Raw genomic sequence first — 23,189 nt, 5'->3', positions numbered from 1 at the left:
GGATGAAGCACCCACAGCCTCTCTGGGCAAAGTATTTACTTAGCAGCTGGGGTTGCTGACATAGTGAATCTGATTAGGCAACAAAGCTCAAAACACTATGTGGAAACCACTGTGCTACTTCTGAAATACCGTTACATTCTTTTTTAATGTTGTATATTGCAAGATGAATTCTGGATATTATAATGATACTTGTTTCCAGGTCTACTCAATGCAGCTTTATCTGTATAATCTTCTTCCCTCTGATAATTCCTCAGACTACTTACAGTAACTTCTTGAAGCAAGGTTGTGATGAAGAGGGGCTTGGCCTCTTCTCCCAGGCTACAAACAGGACCTGAGGAAATGGCCACAAGTTGTATCAGATGAGGTTCAGACTGGACATAAGAAGGAACTTTTTCTCTCAGAGAGTGGTCAGGCACTGGAATGGCTGCCCAGGGAGGTGGTGGAGTCGCTATCCCTGGCAGTATTCAAGAAGTGTCTGGACAGGGAGCTAGGAGATATGGTTTAGTCGTTTTCTGTAGGTATGGTAAAGGGAGGATGGTTGGACTAGATGATCTTGTAAGTCCCTTCCAGCCTTGTGATTCTATGGTTCTGTGGTAATATAAACCTTTTCTTCTAGTGCTGTTATAGCTAGAACTGTTAGGATTAACAGTTGCATATTGGTGTTGGATTTAAGGGAAGCATCCTTAAAACAAAAAGTGTATAAAAGATCCTTACAGGAAATTTGTCACTCCTAACTTCAGCTGCATAAACACCAGGGATCAAGGCACTTGTTTACTGCCAGCATCTTCCTATCATGAATGCAAATAGACCAGAGATGTTGATCTCTATTCTTTGTCTTATGTGAAAATCTGCTTTCCTTCTACATATGTATATTCAATAAATCTTTCTTTCTCTATGGACTATAAAATTAAGCCTAGATGACTGATTGAGACTAGCACACAACTTTTGTGTGGTTGAAGTTACTTCAAAAATCCTTTCCTCAGGTTATTGTAGGAGTGTCAAGCATTAATAACAACAACAAAAAAAGTAAATACAGCCCATTAGAGGTCAATATCCTCAAAAGAATTTTGACACGATAAATAGGGAGAATCTTTGTAGTTTCTGTGTTCTTCCTCCCAGGAAAGGCAAAAATGCTTTGTCAGGAGAAAATTGCAGTTTGCTTACTTTGTTAATACCCATTTTGTTCCTTTTCTAACAAATAAGTGAACGGCTTCAGTCTCTAAGGATTTTAATTTGGCATCTTCCACCAGCACTGAAAGGATGCAAATTAATGGATAATTAAAACCTAAGCAGAATTACTTTGTGTCGTATGTAGCATCCTGTTTTCTCTCCAGTAAAATGTTGAATATATTAATGATGGTGACCTACTTCTGGCTACCTTCCATCCATCTATCAGAGCGTATTTAAATCTCCCAAAAAGATTTATGTAGCAGAGTGCTTATAGACAAGCCAAACGCAAAGGCTGACCCTCACAAATATGAAACCTTCATTATTCATAGTGATCTTAGAAGCGTATTGCAGTTGGGAACAATTACATCACTGCCCTTCTTCTTTCTTTTCTCCCTAAACTCTGGAGACAGGTTGATGCTGTGAATCAATATGACCCTCCTCCAGAAGTTGTTGCTGCTAAAGATCATATGACTCAGCTTATGTATAGCATGCTGCAGCCCCAGAGAATCTTTGACAGGTAAGCTTACCTCCACTTCACATCTGCTCCTGAGGGTGGCACTCAAGTAAAGCAGAATATGCTGGCATATTTAGAGGGACAATTTTCTGTCCCTCTCCCACCTTTAAATTAATCTAATGAAGAGGACATGTTCCATCGTATTCCGTTAGCAGTCTGCAAATTAGGCAGATCTTGTTTGGTTGAAATGGATTATGAAATGAAGTTAGTCATTCACCTCTGAAGTCTGAGACAGATTGTCCACAACTCCGTTGCTTTTAAACAATCTGTTGAAACAGATGGCCATTTGCACCATAAATGAGAGATGTAAAATTTCTGTTTCTAAAAGGCAATTTGAAAGTCTCTAGAGGGAGAAGAGAGCTGTAAAACATTTCTTCCTGTTCTGCTTATTCCTCTTCACGCTACTGGCATACCAGCCTGAGCAAAATGGCTTTATTTTGTGGCTTTGGGGTATGTTTTTATATTCATAAGGCAAAATTTTCAAGTTTGTACTTAAGGAAGTCCAACTACGTCTGCCCGTGGGAGGAGATGATGCTGTCTGCCATTTAAAGAACAGAAGGGAGAAGCAAATCAATGTTCTTTTCCTGACATTACCATTGTCATGCCAGGTGACTTCACTCTGTCTTGTTTCTCATTTAGAAAATGGAAATCAGCTGCTCTGTAGATGAATTATGATAGTTGCTTGATAAGTTTGGAAAGTGCTTTGACGTATGCTGATGGAAGATACAATGACATATAAGTGGTTTGTTATTTTATCAGATACAGTGGGTGTTGAAATCAGCTTGTGCCCAACATCCTGTCTTAGCACCATTATGGGCATCTTAATTCATAACTAAGTAACATGATTCAAGATCCATGATTCAGTGACTCAATTTACGTTTTTAGAATGTCTGTGTTGCAAAGCTGGTTTTATTTTTTGGCTTGATGTTGACAGATAGGAACTATCCCTGTGGTGATGATAGCTCTGAGAATATTAAAAAACAAAACAACAGAAAAGAAAAACTAACCAACCAAACAAAGAGTAGTTTTACCTAAGGGCATGGATTTCTTCCAATGCAGACATAGGCCTTATTTAAATATTTGTTTATTGGATTGAGCCTGTGTATCTTCATTGCTAGAAAGGAACAACTGTCTTCTGTCAGAGGCATTGTGTACACAAACATATAAATAAGCAAAGCAATATTTATGGTACTGACCAAAATTGTTAATGACGCTTCGAGTGTTTGCCTATGCTCAGCTGGAAAACACACAACACAGTCATTAATGAAATCTTCCTAATGATGATACGTTGCTGTCTTCTATGCTGTAAACTGCTTACTGGAACGAGATTGGTGTAGTTCATTTGCATCTATCTTGTTAGATGAGTTTATAATTAATTCTGTTTTTAGTAATATTTCTATTAAAAATAAAGCCTGAAATCAAAGGAAAAGGATATACTGTTACTTACTCCAGTCAGAAAATATTAGCATAAGTTACTTATGCTATTCCCTCTCTGTGTGTGCCTCCTGATGCTATCTTTAATTACATAGTAACAGACCACTGAACAATATTATGTATATTTTTTTTCCCTAACTCTAAATGCATGTGACATTTAAAAAGGTGGCTTGACATAGTTATAACTGCTATGGGGGGAGTGGAAATTTAATAACAGAGGGCTCTTCAGTCTATTGGGCAAGCACATGATGAGACTTACTATCTGGCTTTTGAGGATAAATTTATTCAGAGAAAAAAGAGGGCAGGATTATTTTTAACAATGAATCTAATTAACCATTGGAACAATTTACCATGGGTACCAAGAAATCTCCACAACTGGAACGTTTTAATTAAAATGTGCTCTGACAGAACCCTCAGCATCAGGATTGCAACAAGAACTGACTTGGGGAAATCCTGGAGCCAGTGTGATGAAGGGGATCTGGCTAGATGATCGTGAGTCCCTTCTGGCCTTGAAATCTATTAATCATTCACAGCAGTGTTTTGCTCTACTCACTAAAGAAAGTTGGAAGTTGAACATTAAATAACCAAGGACTCCTAACCAGATTCTGCTTTTACATTTTAGCAAAACCAAAAATTCTGAGAATTGGTAAATGGTGCTGTAATGAGAGATAGCACTGGAAATGCTCTCCATTTTCTTCTTCTTCAAGGAATATAAAGATATGTTCCACTGTTCTAGCAATGGGAATTTATTTAAAGAGAATGAGAATCCCAAGTAAATAGGCTCTGAGCACCCTGATCTTGCTGTAGATGTCCCTGTTGCTTGCAGGGAAGTTAAGCCAGATGACCTTTAAAGATCCCTTCCAACTCAAAATTACTCTGTGATCCTGCTAATAAGCTTATTGTGTTAATGTTGTTTAATTTTTGTAAATGTCACAGTACATTTTAAAAAAAAAACAAAACAACCTTAGGTCTCTAAATGATTCTGCTGCTCTCTTGCTTGAAAATAGTCCAGTAAATGGAGCACTGGACCAGGGTCTTGCTTCATTTTACAGTTTAGTAACCCCACATATGTACAGCCTCAAGCCAGGCAATTTGTTAGGTGTGTGTGCTATGCCTTCTGTGAGGGTAGTATTTATCTACTTCACTGGAGAATTAGGAACTGAATTACATTATTATCTCGGTACTTCTGAAACATTCAGTCCCATTATTCTGTATAATCTGGTAGAAGATAGAGTTGTTTTGTTGAACCTAAATAGAGGTAAAGCTATTACTGTGGTTTTATTTATTTATTTTTATTTCTCCCCATCCTTGTGTTTGATGGCCATCGTTACTTCTTGTGGACCTTGTCATGTGCAAGGGAAGAGTTAAAAGAAAGGAATCTGTTTTCAGGAATTTATGCTCACCTGCTGTAAATCACATTAAATGTAATCCAAGTGAACAGAGGTAGTTTTCTTCCATTAAAACTGAGGTTGATTTAAAGCTATTCATTATTTTAAGATGAGTGTTTCTGAAATTATTTCAGCTATTTTTGACACGTTATCAAGTGGTGTGATCTTACAGCCCAACTGAGATTTAAAAATGAGAGTTCAAAGTTGTGTTCTATTTTTAGTTGCTTTCGGAAATGCAGAAATGCCATTTATTCCAGTATTTAAAGCTGAAAGAGGAAATTCAAGAATCAAACCATCTACACAGCATGGAGAAGATGGAGACGAAGTGTGAAGGCTTTGTGTTTTTGCAACAGTTTGGTTTCTTTCATTGTAGTGTTATTTGTGTTCCGTGGAGTTTAAGTTTCTTAGTGTCCCTCATTGTACTGAACTGAAGGGCTCTTTACAAATTACCACCTTCATCTGGCAAGGTTAGCAAGAATATATGCAGGAGTACATAAAGATTTGTAGGACTGAGTTGAGGTTCACTCCAGGCTTATTGTCCCAATCATTAAAATATTACCATCCCTACAATAGAATACAATAGAATAGAAACAAAACCCAGCAATGTCGTAACTGCAGAGGAAACTTCAAAAAAAGACAGCAAATCAGAGAAGATTATTGTACGCATAATATTATACCTTCAGCAAAAGAGACCCAGGGGTCTTTATTGTGGCATTCTGCTCTGTTTTTATGTTTAGAGCATATCAAACTGAGCACACGCTTTTCCTGATCTTTGTCTATGCTGCGATCAATGTGAATATAGCATGATAGATAGAGGAAATTAGTGGAAAGGATGATGAAATCTCTGCTGAGGCTTTATGCAATGTTTTGAAGACTTTATTTGTAGGTAACATAATGCTTCCTTCTTTTCCTTTCTCATAGCACCCTACCTAGTCTCGATGCTCCCTACCCCATGCTGGTGTTGGCTGGCCCTCTCGACTGCGGGAAGAGAGAGCTTACTCATAGGATCTGCAGACAGTTCAATAATTTCTTCAGATATGGGTAAGTTCACTCCTTGAGGTTAAAAGAACACAAAGAGATCGAGATTGAAATTGCTGCTGTTTGTTTGGTTTTTTAATTGTTTTTTTTTTCCCCCAAAGAAGTTAAAAGTTAAATACAACCAATAAATGTTAGTAGCTGTGCATTTTATCTCTTCATAGTGCTTAATTGCCCGAAGTCATCAAATACTTTCTTTAAAAGAAATGCCATTTAAATTATCTTGTTCTTTTCAAAGGTGAACGGCAAAGAAGCAAACAAAAAAGTGTCATTTATGCTCTGTTTATTGATCTGCTCTATCTACTCTCACACATGCCCTTCAGTCTAAACATCTGCTTAGATATGTATCCATTTCTCTTAAGTTTTTATAACGTACCTGCATGTAAACACATTAGCATGCATGTGCACGCTGCATCCAGAAGCTAGGCAAGAAGCAAGTGCAATTGTTGGACCAGTTTATTATCTTCCAAGTAGTGCTATCAGAATAAATGGCACTTTTCAGTCTTCACCACCTGCTGGGAGGAGCAATTCTCCCACTCTGAAAGGCCTGAATTAGGATCCTTTCTGCCTTGGGCTCCCTGTGTATTTAGTGCACAGAAACCAGCTCTTTCCAGGGGAGATTCAGCTTTTGTGAATCACATACCTATCTTCAGTGCCCGTAGATAGGAATTGTGGCTAAGTCAAATCACCACTGTCTGGTGCCTAAAACTAGGTGGTACAAGCTGTTCCTTGTGTCTACTCATCCCGTTATTCATAGTAGCTAGGTTCCAGAGATCCTCTTATAGATCCACATGCTATATGGCACTGATCTAAAGCCCCGTATGCCTGATATATTGTCTTTCCTCTGTTTTATCACTTTTATCACTTTCTCAATTGTTTGTTGCTTTTACAGTCACACAACTTTACCTGTTCTTCTTAAATCATACCTTGGCTATATTTTCATATGCATGGTGTTTGCCACAACATCTTGGGTCCATATTCATGCTGTCCTGTTTACTGAGCAGTGAGTTGAAAGAAAGGGACCATGGGCATGTGAATATTTGAGAAATATTTCTCAGTTTCACAGCATCGTGGAATCACAATCTGCATGCTGATGTAATAACATAGAATCATTAAGACTGGAAAAGAAGTCATCCAGTCCAACCATCAACCCATCACCACCACGCCCACTAAACCACATCCCTCAGTATCTGGTATAGCCCTCCTGTCTAACACAGTACTCCACAGTGAAGAAGCTTACATGCCTTCACTGTGTTCATATTAATGACCCAATCCAGAATGTAGCTAGAAAAGGGCAAATCAAAAGAACATTTTAAGAAAAGACCTGAGAGTGTAATGCAATTGGAAAAATGTCTTTTCATTCCCTTAAAAAAAAAAAAATAATGCTATGTTTTGAAAGATGAGATGGGAAATTACAAACTAATTGAATGCCAGTTGAAATTTTCTAAGCACTGTGTTGGGTTTTGTTTTGTTTTTGTTTGGTTTTAAGAGCATTGTTTCTCTACTGTTTATACTATTTTATTTCCTAAAAGTTTTATGCACAAGGAGGGGGAAGAAGGGGGAATAGAGACGGAATCTTAACAGAGCAGATAATTGCAACCATAAAGCAAAGCTGTATTTTAATTATTCAGTGGAGATTTAAGCAATTTTATGGCTTACTCTTTTAATTTTCCAACATTCCACTCATTAAAAATGTATTTCATGCAAGATACTCTAGCAGTTTGAATGTAAACATGGCCTTGCAATTAAAAAAGGGTTGTAATGTTTAAAAGCGTTTCAAAAAATAAAGTGAAATTAGACCTTCAAACCATCTGGCTTGTGCTCAGGATTGACCTTTAAAGCTGGATGCGTTCATAGTATCTTAAGAAAAAATCAGGCCTTTGAAGTGATATTTTAGGGTCCATGCATAGCACACTGTTCTCATTTGCTATTACTTCCTGATGTAAAAAGAAAAGAAAGAAAGAAAATTAATGACACTGAATGGCAATGCTTTGGGCAAATCCTAGGCTAGAAAAGCAGGAGTTGAGTCCTTGGCCCACGCTCCTGACAATACTGACTTGGTATGAACTGGCTCCTTGTTCTGTTTTCTATCATTTCCAGCTCTAATCTCTAAATTACCTCTCTCCCTGTCTATTTAAAATGTATTAAAACCTTCTCCAGAAATGTGGCAATATGGGTGAACCCTGTAGGTGGTATACTAGCATGGTATGTTTTTTGCCATACTTTCTAAAGGAGTCCAACAGCAGTCAAGGAGGAAATGCTGTCAGCGTGAACTTTGTGTTGTGTTTTTTCCTGTTATCCAGCAGTGTAAAAATTAAAAACAAAATCAAACCAGAAACAATTAGCAAAATATCATTTCCTAAGAACATGAGCCACTGAATAGCAAAGCTGCTATTAATCCAAGCTTAATCCAAAGTTGCTACATGCATTGACTTAGCTGGGGCTTTTTGAACTGGTTTTGTTTTAGTGTTTTTCCACGGTAGTTTAGTTCCCATATCTGAGGCTTATCCCATTATCCTTACATGGTGACAGGTAATTACTTTTCTAGCCTTGTGTCCCACTTATCTCCCTAGTTTCAGGACTGCATCTCCTCTTGATATTAGGGCACTATTTAAGGATTGGTCTTTGTATCTCTTTCTTAACCTCACAGTTCAGCCTAACTCCTGGTCTCTTTTTCTATATTCAGGATTCTACTTTATATCATTCACAAGCTGACATAACAGGGAAAAAATGGCTTCATCATTTCTCTGTTACAGAATGCTATGACAGCTTCAGTTCTGGCTATCCTGGGTTGGAGGGGATTTATAGCCAAAATGTAATGTTACATTTAAACTTTTTTATGTGTGTATTTATGAGTTAATCTTTCAAACATGCAGCATTAGTGGTATGATTTGCACCTCTTTATATTTCTCATATTTCTTCTCTTCTTAAAAATAAAATGATTTGCAGAACATTCCCTTTTTCCCCCCTTCCTATCCCATGGCTGCTTCTGTGACTGAAAACAGGTTATTTCTTTATTACACCATTTATCTTCCAGTCCCTGTCACACCACCAGGGCAGCTTACTTTGGTGAAGAAAACAGACTTGATTATCATTTTGTTTCTCAAGAAGCATTTGACAAAATGTTGAAGGCGGTGAGTACCTCACTAGTAGTCTGGCAGGACTGTTTGCTACAGAGTGAACTCAGCTTTTCCATCCAAGTCATCATTCACAGTTATGTGAATGAATATGAAAGCTCATACAAAACAACCAAAAGTTCATTGCATATTTATGTTGTCTTTTCTTTTGTATGCATACATTGAAACTATTCCATAGGCCTAATGGTCAGTAGGAATCTTTAAATAGCATTATAAAGTAGAAATAATCTTATTTGCATGTACAGGCATCCAGTGTGGGTTAAAGAAACATAAATTCATGAAATATCTGTCATCTCCCCTCTAAATTTTCCAGTAACCCTGCAGGGAACGCAGTCTTTTGAAGTTTAGCAAATTCCCCCTAAAGGCATTGTGCCTCCAGCTAGTGTTTCTGATGTCTTTTGCTGCCTGCAATAAAATTTTGGCTTGAAAAGCCACAACAGAGCTCATTATTTGTACACGTACAAACAAGGGAGCCAACACAGTCTTAGGCGACTGATTTTAATGGTTCTTAATGGTAACTCTCAGTAATCAAGCAGTTTTGCTTACATTTCTCTAGATGAACTGCTGGGAGCCAAATTTTCAGTTGTTAGGTATTAACTTTGAAATTTTTTTGGCCAATTATGCATTCTCCTTGCAGGATTGTTTCTGTCCTCTTTTCTTTGGCATCTTCTATTTTAAATGGCAGAGCCATATGGTTTGATGTACTGTCACAAAAAAAAAAAAAAGGATGCCCCTTTGTTTTAGATCTTGCTTTTTTACAGAGCGAATGCATAACCAATGAAAGCTGTAAACTGTCAGCAGCTTGTTTTCAAGGCTATGGTGTTTTATTATCCATGAAAAACGTACAAGCCCATACCCTGCAGGCCAGCTATGTGCTCCTCTCTGCAAATGTTGTGTTCCCACTGGCCTTATTATCATTGATGATTTAGTCAGGGAGAAAATCTGTTGGAAAAGCGAGCTAAGAAGTTCACTGTAATTATGCTCCTTTCAGAAAGTGGTTTTCATTAAAATACTTCCTTTGTCATTGTACTCACTGTTTTGAATTTCAGGGGAAGTTTATAGCAACCTTTAAATACAGTGGCCATTACTACGGGCTTGGAAGAGACACTGTGGATTCAATTGCCAGAGAAGGTCTTGCAACATGTATTCATTTAGAACTAGAGGTAAGAATTGATCTTGCTTAAACATTTTTGAATATATGAGTTTGTGAGAACTGCTGTGGGGAGGAGTTCGGGCATTTTGACTGTGGTTTGTTTCAGCAGCATAGACCTATCAATTTAGTCACTTCAGAGGCATTCTAAGGCCTTATGCCAGGCCCTATGCCATGGATAGATTTCAGTGACTTCTTTGGGCTTCATTAGTGTCACAGGAGATGCTGTCTTTGAGTCTAATGAACTGTATCTTTAACTCCTCTGCTTGCACCAAGTAGCTCTCCATTATCTACGCCTGAAACAATACCTAACATTTCCTTTACAGATGCCCACATCCCATGGCTGCCATCTTAACATTTCTTAATCAACTTTTCCCATCTTCAGACACCTTATCTCCCCTCCATGTCATTGGTATTTCCATTATGGTATACTCAACTTTTCATCCATGTTCTTTCCACCTATCCCCAGCTTAGACTGGGGCTGGTCTAGAGCTGCACATTCCCTAAAACAATGCCATTCTTCTCCTTTCCTCAGGAGCTGTCAGGGAGAGACAGCTAAGAAACTCCTTCGTTGCTGAAGTTTTGAGGTCACATAGTTATTATCTGCACTCTTGAATCACTGTGGACTCTTCTAGCAGATGAAAAACAATAATGGTGTGTTATGTACGTGAATAGAAGTTATCCAACTCCATTACCTTCTGCAAGGCTCATAACAAAAGTGATTTAGCATTATTAAGGGAAATTTTAATTATGGTCCATCGTCTGAGACTAAAAATTTAGTGCTGTTCATTCCCTTTAATCTACAGCATATCTTTTACTGATAAAGGAGTCTGACGCACATTTTAACATTTACATCTCGCTGAGTCTACACTTACAGTTAGTGAAGCTGCTGCTGTTCTGACATGCAATATGTACTGGAGAAAGCACATTTGCAGTGCTTTTCATTTGCTTGTGTAGCCATGAATATCTGGATAATAACAGAGGAGCTGCATGTTCCAACTGAGGGCTTAGTGGCAGAGTAGCTCACGTCTCATTATGCTCCCAGAATTGTAAGTAGAATCATAAAGTAATTAAGGTTGGAAAAGACAATGAAGATCATCTAGTCCAACCATCAACCTGTCCCAGCCATGCCCAGTAAGCTGTGTCCCTTGGTATGGCACCTACCCTTTTCTTGAATACCTCCATGGACAGTGATTCCACCTTGCACAACTTGTCTCCACCCAAAGACCAAACTTCTTTCCATTTGATGCTGGTTATCCATCCAGGCTGTGGAGTCAGAGGAAACGAGGTAAATGTTAGTTGTGTCTTTTCTATAAGCCCATGCTGTTAACTGAAGAAACGAAGCTACTTTAAATAGATGGGCATCCTTAACTCAGGTAGCTTTCTGGCCTTCCTTGACCTCAGATAGAAACTCAGGAAACTCGAGTTATTTTCTTTTCTGATTTTCCAAGTCTCTCCTTGCTTTCAAACTGCATCAACTTCTGCATTTTCTCATTCTTTATCCTAAGGTCACTTTTTCTCATCTCACATTAGACAGTTGCTCAACCTTTAGTCCCTGTGTAGTAAATTTATTGGGCACACCAGAAACTTTCTTTATCTCTTCTTTATTTCTCTTCCCTGTCCATCCCTACAGGGCCACCTTCCTATTCCGATATAGTTTGGGGTTATGTTAATCGTTTGTTACATTACTTCCTGATCAGAAGGAGAAATAACTCATGGTGCAGCTTGAGATGTGGAGGATGTTCCTAGGCTGGAATGTGGGGGTGCTTTCTCCTGGTTGTTTCATCTCTGAAAAGTTACAAGCATAGCTGTTTGTAGGTGGTCACATAGGAAGATGCCAAGATTAGTGCCCCAAATTCTCCCTTCCATTTTTCACCAAAATGAATAGGATTTTCCCCAGAATCATTCCCATTCAGTTCTGGTGGAATAACAAACAGTGTTCAGTTTTGGCATATTATGTGTGTTAGATACTATTTTTTCTTTTCTTTTTTAACCAGTGTTGTCCACCTCCATATCTGCAACTTTTAATGACCATTACTGGCATGTTTATTGCTGTGAGATCTCTACTGTCAAGCCTTTGCCCTGTCTGTTATTGTCCTGTGCCTGTACTCCTTTGCACTGTGTCCTTTCTCAGCTTCTTCAGATCTCTGCTCTTGTACCAGGCCTGTATTTATCTACATTATTATGTTGAGTCATAAACATCCCATAGTACCTGGAACAATTGCTTGTTACTGCTATATCTAGATAAAACTATGGTTTTACTGCACTAAGAGAAAACAAATCAGATAGATACCTCACCTGGTCAACAAAAGAAATTGCTGTCACAGCTGAGCCAAGTAAAACAAAGCTAAGGGTAAGTCAAGAGATGTCCAGAGGAAGCAGGACAAGCCTGAGGACAAACCCTGAAAACTCAGTGTTACAAGCAGTGGCAATACCATATTACAGGGCTCTGTGGTTACAATATTCTGGTTTTTGTATGTAGAAAGAGAGAGAGAAAAGATTATTCAACATATGAGTTGGTGCAAATGAGAGCTGTTGAAAATTCAGGGTTAGTACCTAACTCAGAAGTATGATGAAGTACAATGCTTTAAATCACTGTAAGAATTTGACTGAAAGGCTTCATTTAAAAGGGTGTTTAGAATAAAGTAGTGCTATTCTTATAACACTTCTCACATGTAGACATTTGGCACTTTGCCTTGAACTTACCCATTTTGTCGAGCTGGATTCCAATCTTGAGACCTTGGATTCAAGTTACCTGTAGTGCTTTCACAGTGCTTTGTGATAAATAGAGTTGTCCTCAGCGCAGGTATAAACTCAATGGACACTCAGTTTCAGGAACAACACATTGTGCTTTTCTGTTTCGTTCTAAAGGGTGTGCGTAGCTTGAAAAATACCTACTTTAAACCCAGATACATCCTGGTGGTACCAATAAACAAAGTAAAATACGAGGGACATCTGCGGAGGAAAGGATTATTCAGCAGGCCAGAGATAGAAGAAGCAGTATCCAGAGTGGACATGTATATCAATTTAAGTGAGAATATTCCAGGATACTTCGATGCTGTAATCAGCACAGGTGAGTTAATCTCTTTTATGCTATAAACCTGACTTTTCATGTTACAGAAGTAAATGGACTGTTACAACAACAGGTGGATCCCATCATTGATTTGCTGTGTTCATTTTCATCCCAGGAATCCAAGTACCCTGGAGATTTGTCAGGAGTGAATTATTCTGTGTCCAAATTGTCACAAGCCCATCTAGAAAGGAAACCAAATAATTGAAGTCAGCAATACTAAGGGTTGTCTTCTGTAAGAATGTCAAATAGATGTTCAGTGATCTATGTTAATTGTCTGTTAGTTTCTGAGTAGAGGTCAGAGGTGCTTTTGACCTAACAGATCTAATTATCTCTAGACCAGATAGACTTTTTCAAGTGTTGAACTGATGGCTGATATGTATCTTACTGTAAAGGAGAGGCTGCTGCAATGATTTTCCTTGTCGGACTCTTCTAATTAGTAACTTGTTCAAGTCTTCCAGCCTGAGACAGGCAACGTGTGAGTGGTCAATATTTCATTAAAACCAATGTTTGCTTCTTGATATTAAGGGGTTGAGGGCAGCAGAAGGTGGAGAGGAATCCTTCTCTAATTCATTCTGTTTGTGCCCTTTTGTTGAGGTCACTTTGCAGTTCATCGCAGTGATGGTGAAATATTTATATCGTAGTGGTAACAAAAACATTATCTGTAGTCACTGTCAAGGGTTTATGGAGCTTACAGTTAAAATAGAGCATTAAAAAAAAAAACACCCTAAAACACAGTAAAACAAACTCTAGAATAGAGTGTAGAAACTTAGAGCTGAATTCCAGTTTATTTGCTTGAGCGTGATGCTTATGAAGACGTAGATTTTTCTCTCAGAGATGAGCTCGATGAGTTAAGAACATATTTGTGTCTCAGGCTTCTGTGATTTGTGACTTTATAGTGATGGAAGCTTGTTTTTTCACCAAATGCTTATCCTTTCCTGCAGATGAATTGGACGAGGCATTTGCAGAGCTGAGTTTCTTGATAAAGGTATACCTGGGTCTGGAGCCACCTGCAGCTTCTGATAGCAGTCAAAGCAAAGCAGGAACAGGTACTGTGTCTGGGCACATGCTACTACTCGCTTTTATCAGTAGAGTGTTCCTGCTTATTTGTTATGAGAATTAAAATCTATGAATGATGCAACCTGTGGGACCGCTCGTCTCTGAAAGCTCTGTGTGTTTCTCTGTAATGGGTCTCCTGGGCTGTTTCCTCCCTAGGATGTAAATCTTTAATGGAGATCTTTCCAGGTACTTTACACTGCTCTGTGCCCAGAGGCAATAATATGCAGAAAGTAAGTTACCAGACTCTTCCGAGGATGTTTCTGGGCTGAGGATCTTCCATTCATTCCAGATCAATCATAAGCTGGATATGCGTCCCTGGCTGAGAGCTTTGTGCCTATCAAACAAGAAAAGGGCATGGCATTGAGAGCTTACCTTTCTCTCTCCCTCAGGATAGCCAGAAGCACGAAGAGATATATGAAAACCAGGATACTAAGATGAGTGAAGGCATCTTAAAAATTCACTCCAAGTGCATTTGGGGTTACCCACTGCAGCAAAAACCCAGATGATTGGCACTGTGTTTAAAAGAACCCTTTAGCTACTTGAATAACTGAAGATGAAGCCTCTTGATCACTTCAGGCTAAGCCAAGCACATGCTGCTGCAAAAAGCAGTTCTGCCCAACTTCTCTCTCCTGCCTGTACATTTCTAGTTCTCCCTTGCTCCCATTCCTCTGATAGTGCAGTCATATGTAATCCATCCAAAAACTAACCCAGAAAAGAACACGCCTGACTTTGAGACAGATCAGTTCCTTGATCTACCTCATCATGTAGCTATAGGGTTAGCTCAAGGAGAGAAGGGTAGGGGAAAAGAGCCGCATGAGTGCTTCTGGAAGAAGAAAAGACTGCTCTCATCAGAGAGTCAGTCTCTCTGTGAAGAGAGCAGTCCTAAGATTAGCTTATGAGAACCCAGCTCTAGCTCATGTATTTATTCCAAACGGGACATGTTACCAGCTGTGATAAAAGCAGAATATCATCTCTAAAGTATGGGGGAAAAAGAAATAAGGAGATATCACAGCAGTGAGATGTTGCACAACACAGGCTAACAACAAGATCATTTATGTGAACTTTTACCTCTAAGAACCTCTGTGGTTTATGGCTCTCTTGGTTAGATCCACTGCAACAGGAGAGTAATTAGTTTCTGAAGTTGCATTGAGCCAATATTCATGACCTTCTGTGTGGCTCAGAAGGCTGCAAATAAAAGTAGATGAAGGAGGGCAAAAACGTTTGAAAATGTTAATGAAGGATAGTGCAGAATTCATCAGTTCATCATTTCAAGTAATTTTGTATCCTGAAAGAATTAATAAATACTAATTTCCCAGGGGGGAATGAAAAGCTCCTCTGCATATTGTGGCATCCCAGTGCTACAGCAGTGAGCACGTTTTCTGAAGAATCTTATTTAATCTTAATCTATATCGATTTTATTTTCATTTCTAGAGCTTGCATATTTGTTTGAAGTCAGAGGGAGGAATTTCTTGCCTTACTGCCTATAGTCTTGGTGCTTAATTTGTCTTAAAACCACTGGAGATCTTTTGTCCTGAGAGGCAATAAAATCTACCAAGTTCCAACTAGATTATCAGGGGGTAAAAAAGGAATAGGTGTAAAGACAATAGATTTGTATGTAATCATGGTATTTTTGAAGATGTATGTGTACATACCTGAGGTTTCTTTAAAGGTCTCTGCATTCCTCAGAGGTTCTGAGTTCTTTCTGCGAGTGGCTTGTCACTAGTTACAGAAACTTCATTAACAGTGCTACATTTTGGTAATTCTGCTGTCCATAAAGCAACTTTTAAATTTACTATGCGCCATTAAATTCATTTGGAGCTTCATTTATAGGTGTTCCAATGAATTTAACTATCCTGTTTCTAGCGATCATCCCTTCTCCTGGACTGCATGAAATAATTTATTTTTAAAAACTCGCCTCAAGGATGTCTTTAAATGGACATTTTTAGTGAGATAGAAGCAGGGGGAAGATTGGTTGTGTGAGATTATGATAGGTTGTTAATTCTCTTTTTAATGAACTGCTGCGCAAGATCCTTTGCTCATATGCAAAGTGAAAATACTGGGAGAAAATAGATAAGTTCTTCTTTTTAGAAACTTTATAGGAGAAATTTAGTACAGTGCAGAGCTGATAATGCTTTGTACTTGCATTAGCAGCTTTCATCCACAGAACTTGGTACTATACAACTATTAATTATTTCTCACAGCAGTCCTGCAGAGTATGTGTTACTATTTGTATTTTACAAGTGAGTGAAGGAATATTTATGTGAAAGACTGATTATTTGTGATGCTGGGCACCAGCAAGCCCACAGAACTTTTTGCAGTGTGAAGCTCTGTGCTTCTGAAGGTTAGATTCTACCACTTACTCAGTGTCAAAATGAGTGATTTACTGTGAGTGAAACAGAGCCTACCAATCTCACGTCTTGTCTCCTCTGTTCTTAACACCAGATCTCCTGGCAGCTACAAGCCAGCAGCATCTATTTAATGGCTGGGCTGAAAGTCACCTGATGAGTGTTGAAACTTTTCTTTTTTAATAAGTGCATATAGTAGGAAAAGTAACTATATATAATATATGAACGTGCAGATGGACTGGATATCTCTGTCTCTCATCTACCCCGATTGTGTGTGATAATACGTGAAATGACACACAATACAGTATGAGTAAATGAATTTACACAAGGAAATGATTGAATTTCTGCAAAAAAAAAAGTGTCATGTACCAGAAAAAGATATTTTCCTGTGATTGAATTTAATATTTAGATATCGTTTTATAGGCAGAATAAATTATAGCATTGTTTGAGTTGGAAGGAACCCTTAAAGACAATCTTGACCAACTCCCCTGCAATGAACAGGGACACCTACAGCTGGATCATGTTGCTCAGAGCCCTGTTCAGCCTGACCTTGAATATCATAGAATCATAGAATCACCAAGGTTGGAAAAGACCTAAAAGATCATCCAGTCCAACCATTCACCTATTACTAATAGCTCCCACTAAACCATGTCCCTCAACACAATAGCCAGTCTTTTCTTGAACACCCCTGGGGTCAGTGACTCCACCACCTAATATCTCCAGGAATGGGACATCTACCTTCCATCCATCTATCCATCCCAGTTTATAGATTTTTCAAATTTGAAAAAAATATATAAAAATGAAGGAGTTATCTGTATTTTCAGCTTCCTGGCTTACATTTTTGTTTGATTCCTTGCAGTACAGCAGCATTACAAATCTTTGGATTTCTTGGTTTTTTTAAACTTCAAACAAAGTGCTGTTCAGAATATTACTTTTTGAGAAGTGTCTTTTCCATCTTAGGTTCAAGAGTACGTTTCTTGCAAGAGCAAACATTGTCACCCAGCAGAGGAGTGAGTGGCACTACTAAATCTTCAACAATCAATGAGTTCTTGGACTCTTCTGCCAAAAATTATTCAGGAGACACTTTGGACAAACTTACTGTACAACTGAGCGCTGTGGTAAGTAGCATTTGCTCTAATCTGAGGATAAAAGTAACTTATATGCAAAAAAAAAACCTATTTGTAGATCAAACTTTTCTTTCTCCAGAAAAGAATTAAGTTCTGTTCTTTGGTTATCTTTCCTTCCAACCATTTACAAGTAACCTAGAGTTCAAGGCAGATGAATAAGGCAAGGAAGGCAAACTAACCTGCTCAATTTAACACCAAAATAAAACGATTTATCATAATGTATTTCATCCAGTTGTGCCCTGATGTAAAGGAGCTGAATATCATCTCTCTCAGTTCCGTTACACAGTATTGAAACTTTCCCGTTCAGAGCAGTTAGGTGCAGATATTAGGACAATGAAGATTACTTATGAATGCCATCCTGTGGCAGTGGAAAAACTCATTCAGCCAAGTGTCTCAGTGCGAGTGCAAGTAATGACTGCCAGAGATCAAATTTAAGCACATTTTTCACCTGCTTTTACTTTTTCAATCAACAGACTCAACAGTGTGCTTGGATTTCAAATAACCTCTTGCAACTTGGGTTTCATCTGTTTTTTTTTTCTTCTTCTCAGTAGTGTTTTCCCTAAAGGCATTCATTCTCCTTGCAGGCAGTGGGGGAGCTGGGACTACGAAGCAGATGTGCCTAATGCTCTTTTTATATGACAATGACAGGAGAAAAAGAAAAAGAAAAATGAAAGCTTTAAACTTTGTTCCATTCCAGGGTTATGATGTCATTATGATGAATGATGGCTTGGCAGGCATGACTTGCTGTACAATTTTGCCACTATCTCTGTATTTATAACTACCTCTGATGTTTAGAATTAGTGTTCTAGATGGAGCAAAGTAGAACACCTCCTTCTGGGCTTCCCAGGCTTAAAAAAAAAGACTCTCTTGAGTGTGAGGAAGGGTATGATGGCAAAATGGCTGACATAAATAAGGAATCTTGCATCTTCCGATGTTCTGAAATGAAATGCCTGTGTTCAAGCCTTGCAGAATTCAAAAGCTGTCACAAGTGTTGTTCGTTTTCATGTTTCTTTCATGTAAAGGTTTGTTAGTTTAAGGTGAGACAGGAAGCAGAATTTTTCTTACCTTGGTGGCTCTCTGACAGCTCTCCTGCCCCAGCAATTTTTGTCTCTCACTTTTTATTTCATCTTCTTTTTATATTATCTTGAAAGTTTACATTTTGTCAAGTCAGGGAGAAGTGGTTTATGATGAAGGAGGCTATCATTTAATGTGGGTTCTACTTACTTCATGGCTGCAAGGCTCACTTTCTTGTTAGTCTCCTTGTTCGGTGCTGGTAATAACTTTTAGTTATTTACTATGCTAAGTTTCCAATACATTTTTATGTGCAGAGGAAGCTTTATAGCATCAGCTGAAGTGTGAATGTAGTAAAACATTCAAGGTGAAACACAGGTGCCTCTTGGACTGTATTTAATGAGAAGAATATAAATATGTCTGTGGCCTTAAAGTAAAATTGTGTCTAAACTGTTACATTTGAGACTATGCATTTTTTTTTCACTCTAAGCACTGAAATAATTTGCTGTCACTACAGTAACTGCATTCCACTCCCATCACATAAAAAAATATGAAGAAATTATGGATGTGGGTTGTCCATGAGCAAATTAAGAAGCAGAGTCTGCTGTTCAGAGGAAGACAGCAGATCTGATTCCCTTCAGCCTTTTACCCCTTGTGAGCATGCCAACACCAATTTCATGTAGCTGCAATTAACTGCATAAGGGATGAACATAAAGGAGTCTATGCCTGTAATCCACACCAACAAAAACAGGAATGGAGCTGCATCTTTACCGAAAGAAAGCAAAACATAACTCAAGCTCAGTGAGCTTTTAAACAGACCCTTATTTATCATAAGTAGTGAAAGAAAGTGCACGAATTCACAGTAGTCATCCTGTGAGCCATTAGCAGATTAACTGTATTCTCTTTCATTCCTCATACCATCACAAAAAGCCTGTTACAGACATGTGATTTAGCTATTATATTGATAAGTATCAGTGGCTATCAGGTGATAACAAAGCAGGATGTAATAACTTTGCTCTGAGATTTACATTTCATTTTTTAAGCACGTTGTTGCTCGGTGTTGGTCTGACCTGAGAAATTACACTGAGCACAGCACATGTTAATTAACACCCCCTTGAAACTCAAGACCATATTTTTCAGTCTGCTAAGATCGTAATGGGTTCATTTTACCTTCTGCAAATTACAGTCGGTTAAATCCAACTCTGAATATTGGTTTATATGGAAAGAAAGACAGGTTTGCAGTATTGTTAGAGCAAAGAGAGAAAACTGGTGTATTTAAGTTGTAGCAGAAGCAGTTTTGTTCTGTATTCAGCCCCTTGTTGGTGAAGATAAACTTAAGACAAAAGCATAGCTAGAATTATCCCAGCTCTGTTATACTGAGAGGTAGGAATGCATCAAAAGTAGTTCTCTGCAGATACTCCTTCCTGCTATGTCCTGGCATGTTATATGAAGAAATAAATAGGACTTTACTGGAGATGAATATCTTCATTATTCAATGCCTGCAAGATTCCAGACCAAATTTTGCTTTGTGTAAATTAATGAATTATATTTAGCATCTTGTTACTTATAGTAGAACTCTATTTTCCCGGAATAAATGCATTCACTTTAAAAACTTAACAAAAGAGAGGAATATCACAACCAATTAAATTACCCTATATAATTTTAAGTTTTTTAAGTTCCTGTATGAAGTTGGTTGTATTTCTTTATCAGGAAGAAGCTTCTCTCCAAAGGCGTCATGCTGCAGCATGTCAGGCTCTGTCAGGAAAGGTACCCAGTGCATACGTCCAGCTGTTTCAAAGGTAATGTAGAACCACAGAATCATTTGACTCCTTTGAGGTCATCTAGTCCAACTGCCCTGCAATGAACAGAGACATCAGGTGCTCAGAGCCTACTCCAGCTCTACTCCTTGGATGTCACCAGGGACAGAGCATCCACCAACTCTCTGAGCAACCTGTTCCATGTGCCTCACCACCCTCACTGTAAAATAATTTTTCCTTTATATCTAGTCTAATCTCCCCTCTTTAAGCTTGAAATCATTTCCCATTGTTCTATCACAACAGACCCTGCTAAAGACTCTATCCCCTTCTTTCTCATAGCCCCCATTTAGATGCTGAAAGGTTGTTTCTGGCAGTGCACAGTCTCCAAGATGTTTTTAGTGCTTCTGGTGATTAGTACTGAACCTTGCTCAGCACAAAGTTCTTTGCAGCACACTTCTGTGCATACTTGTGTTTAAAGCAGAATTTCTAAAAGCTGGTTCCATTTTTCTGGCTCTTTTTCTTTAAAGAAAATGGATCGTATCTTTACTGTCTCTTCTGTCTTTTCTGCTCATAGTCACAGCCCTGAAAAATGGTGTTAAGTCTGTAAATCTTAATGTACTTTCTTTGGTTGGTCTTTTGTGGGATCTCTGCCTTTCCCTGGTAAATACCGATGCAAATCTTCCTATTTTGGATTCTTTTTTGCTTGCTTTTCCTACCTGTTGTGAAAAGGCTCATCACAGTGTTGACGTTTAAAAGCAGCATATGGGCCTCTGTATCAGCATCTATCAAAATGAACAGAACAGTGTTTCAGTTCTGTATGAATGCAGTCACTAATTACACATTCCAGCTTTCCAGTAACGAAGACTGAACAATGATTCTTTAAAAATAAATAAGGAAAGAAACAAACCATTGGATTAAACTATCTTTAGGAAAAAAAACAATGGCAGAAGCTAACAGCAGAGATGCATAATTATGATACATTTCCTAAATCTTAAAGTTTTTTAAGTAGCAGAAGGAAGTCTTTTCTTTCCTCTCATTTATTTAAACTATGTTGTACTGAGAAGAAAAATGGAAATCAGTGTTTTCTTATGCTGGATGTTTTGGTTTTGATTTAGTGTGGCAGTGTGAACTGTTCTCTTGCATGTGTTCCTCTTTGCTGCCTTTATTCCATAATAGTCATTCCAAGGAAGCTGGTTGAGGAGTTAAATATGAGGCTGTTTCAGCAGAGCTGTCAGGCAGGTGAGAGAAAATCCTGTCACTCCCAATCAGTATTTGCAATTACCAGGCCTCAAGGGATAGATGCACGCAGCGGAATTGGAGGCAAGAGTCGACAACGCACCATTCCATGCAAGAAGTTAAGTCAAGAAATGACATTAATATGAATGTTATAAAATGATTTAAATTCAGGGAGAGAAACTGATTCCTGGAACACAATTAAGGTTGTGGAGCCCTTTGATCATGTTCATGGCCCTCCTCTGGCCCCAGTCCAGAAGGTCTGAATTCCTCCTGTACTGAGGGACCCAGACCTGGACCCAGTACTCCAGATGTGGCAGAGTAGAGGGGGCCAATCACCTCCTCTCACTGCTGCCTCTCCTCTTTTGATGCAACTCACAATGCAGTTGGCCTTCCAGGCTTCAAGAATCCAGCTTTTTGACCATTAGGACTCCCAGTCCTTCTCAACAGGGCTGCTTGCAATTAATTCTTCCAATTTTTAGACATATCCAGGATTGCCTCAACCCAACACTTTGTGTGTGACCTAGTTAGACCTCATTGTGTTCTCATGGGACCCACTTTTCATGCTTCTCCAGGTCATTCTGGATTCCATCCCTTCTTTTCTGTCAACTGCACCACTCAACATGGTGTCATCAGAAACTTGCTGAGGGTACGCTCAATTCCATCATCAATGCCATTGATAAAGAACCTGAAGAGCGTTGTTCCCAAGATAGACCCCTGGAGGACACCGCTTGTCTCTGGCTCTACCTGAACATCAGACCATTGACCACATCCCTCTCATTGCAACCATTTAACCAATTGCTTATCCACCTGACAGTCCACTCTTCAAACCCATGTCTCTTCACATTTCTCTGCAATCCTGTGCTTAGTAATTTCAGCAATGTTACTTTAAGTTCTCTCTAATTTGTTAATTAACTCTCAAAATTGACCAGAGAACATCAAATGTCCTTAAAAGTGCGGGCAAATAAATATCAATAGCATGTCTGAGGGACATCATTTATTGTCTCCCCATGTGATACTAAAAGTGGACACCAATCCTTTCATGCAGTCAAATTGCATTAGGCATTCAGACTAAACATCTCATCTCACTATTATGTCTAGATCCATCTTGTCTTCAGTACTCATCAGATTTTTCTCTCTGATGGAAAAATACTCATTTTAAGCTATTTCCTTTGGAGGTTTTTCCTTCTCTTTTTACTTGACTATGTAAATAAGACAAAAGTTATGCTGTTTAAAATCTGGTTTTGAAAAACTCTTACTATTTTTGCTGGAATCTCATCAATTTTGTCCTACATTATTTTATTTTGTTTTTAGAATGATGCATCTTTTCTTTATTTCCATTGTCAGCAGCAGTGCATAAAACCCTACTTCAGCTAGGAGTGAATCTAAATACAGTGAGATATATCAAACTGGTGCCAAGAGTGATAGGTGCAAAACAGTTCTTAAGATACTAAATGTTTTGAATTTCCCATGTATCAGTAAATATTAAAAGATTCTTTAATGCTTAATCTCACCACTGCACATTTTAATCCAGACTTACATGTATCGCTCAGTTTTTCTAACTGTGCATTAGAAAACTTTAAAAGTGATGTCACAGAAGCACCCAACCTGATTTATTTATTGCGACCCTCAGGGTCATCTACATAAATTTGGGTTCTTAAATCTGAATTACTGAAAACCTAGCCTTTCTTATTTTTCTGCCTGTGGCTGTGTGTAATTAAAGTCATTTTGATGTCACATTGCCTGATACAGTGTAAGG

At 38.4% G+C, this 23,189-nt stretch overlaps 1 protein-coding gene across 3 annotated transcripts in view; it reads left to right on the top strand.

Moving 5' to 3' along the window:
• Positions 1 to 23,189, top strand: part of LRGUK (leucine rich repeats and guanylate kinase domain containing) — a 44,712-nt gene that overhangs the window by 14,403 nt on the left and 7,120 nt on the right. For all 3 annotated transcript variants that reach the window (XM_015860235.2, XM_032448801.1, XM_015860300.2), the window contains exons 10-17: positions 1,581 to 1,687; positions 5,428 to 5,547; positions 8,579 to 8,675; positions 9,728 to 9,841; positions 12,700 to 12,901; positions 13,843 to 13,947; positions 17,263 to 17,420; positions 20,151 to 20,239. In XM_015860235.2, coding sequence (XP_015715721.1) covers positions 1,581 to 1,687; positions 5,428 to 5,547; positions 8,579 to 8,675; positions 9,728 to 9,841; positions 12,700 to 12,901; positions 13,843 to 13,947; positions 17,263 to 17,420; positions 20,151 to 20,239 — 992 coding nt within the window. The remainder of the gene's footprint in view (positions 1 to 1,580; positions 1,688 to 5,427; positions 5,548 to 8,578; positions 8,676 to 9,727; positions 9,842 to 12,699; positions 12,902 to 13,842; positions 13,948 to 17,262; positions 17,421 to 20,150; positions 20,240 to 23,189) is intronic.

This window comes from Coturnix japonica, chromosome 1 (genome assembly GCF_001577835.2).
Source record: "Coturnix japonica isolate 7356 chromosome 1, Coturnix japonica 2.1, whole genome shotgun sequence".
Taxonomy (NCBI): Eukaryota; Metazoa; Chordata; class Aves; order Galliformes; family Phasianidae; genus Coturnix; species Coturnix japonica.
Note: the sequence above shows the minus strand (reverse complement) of the source record. Positions and strands in the feature narration are given on the sequence as shown.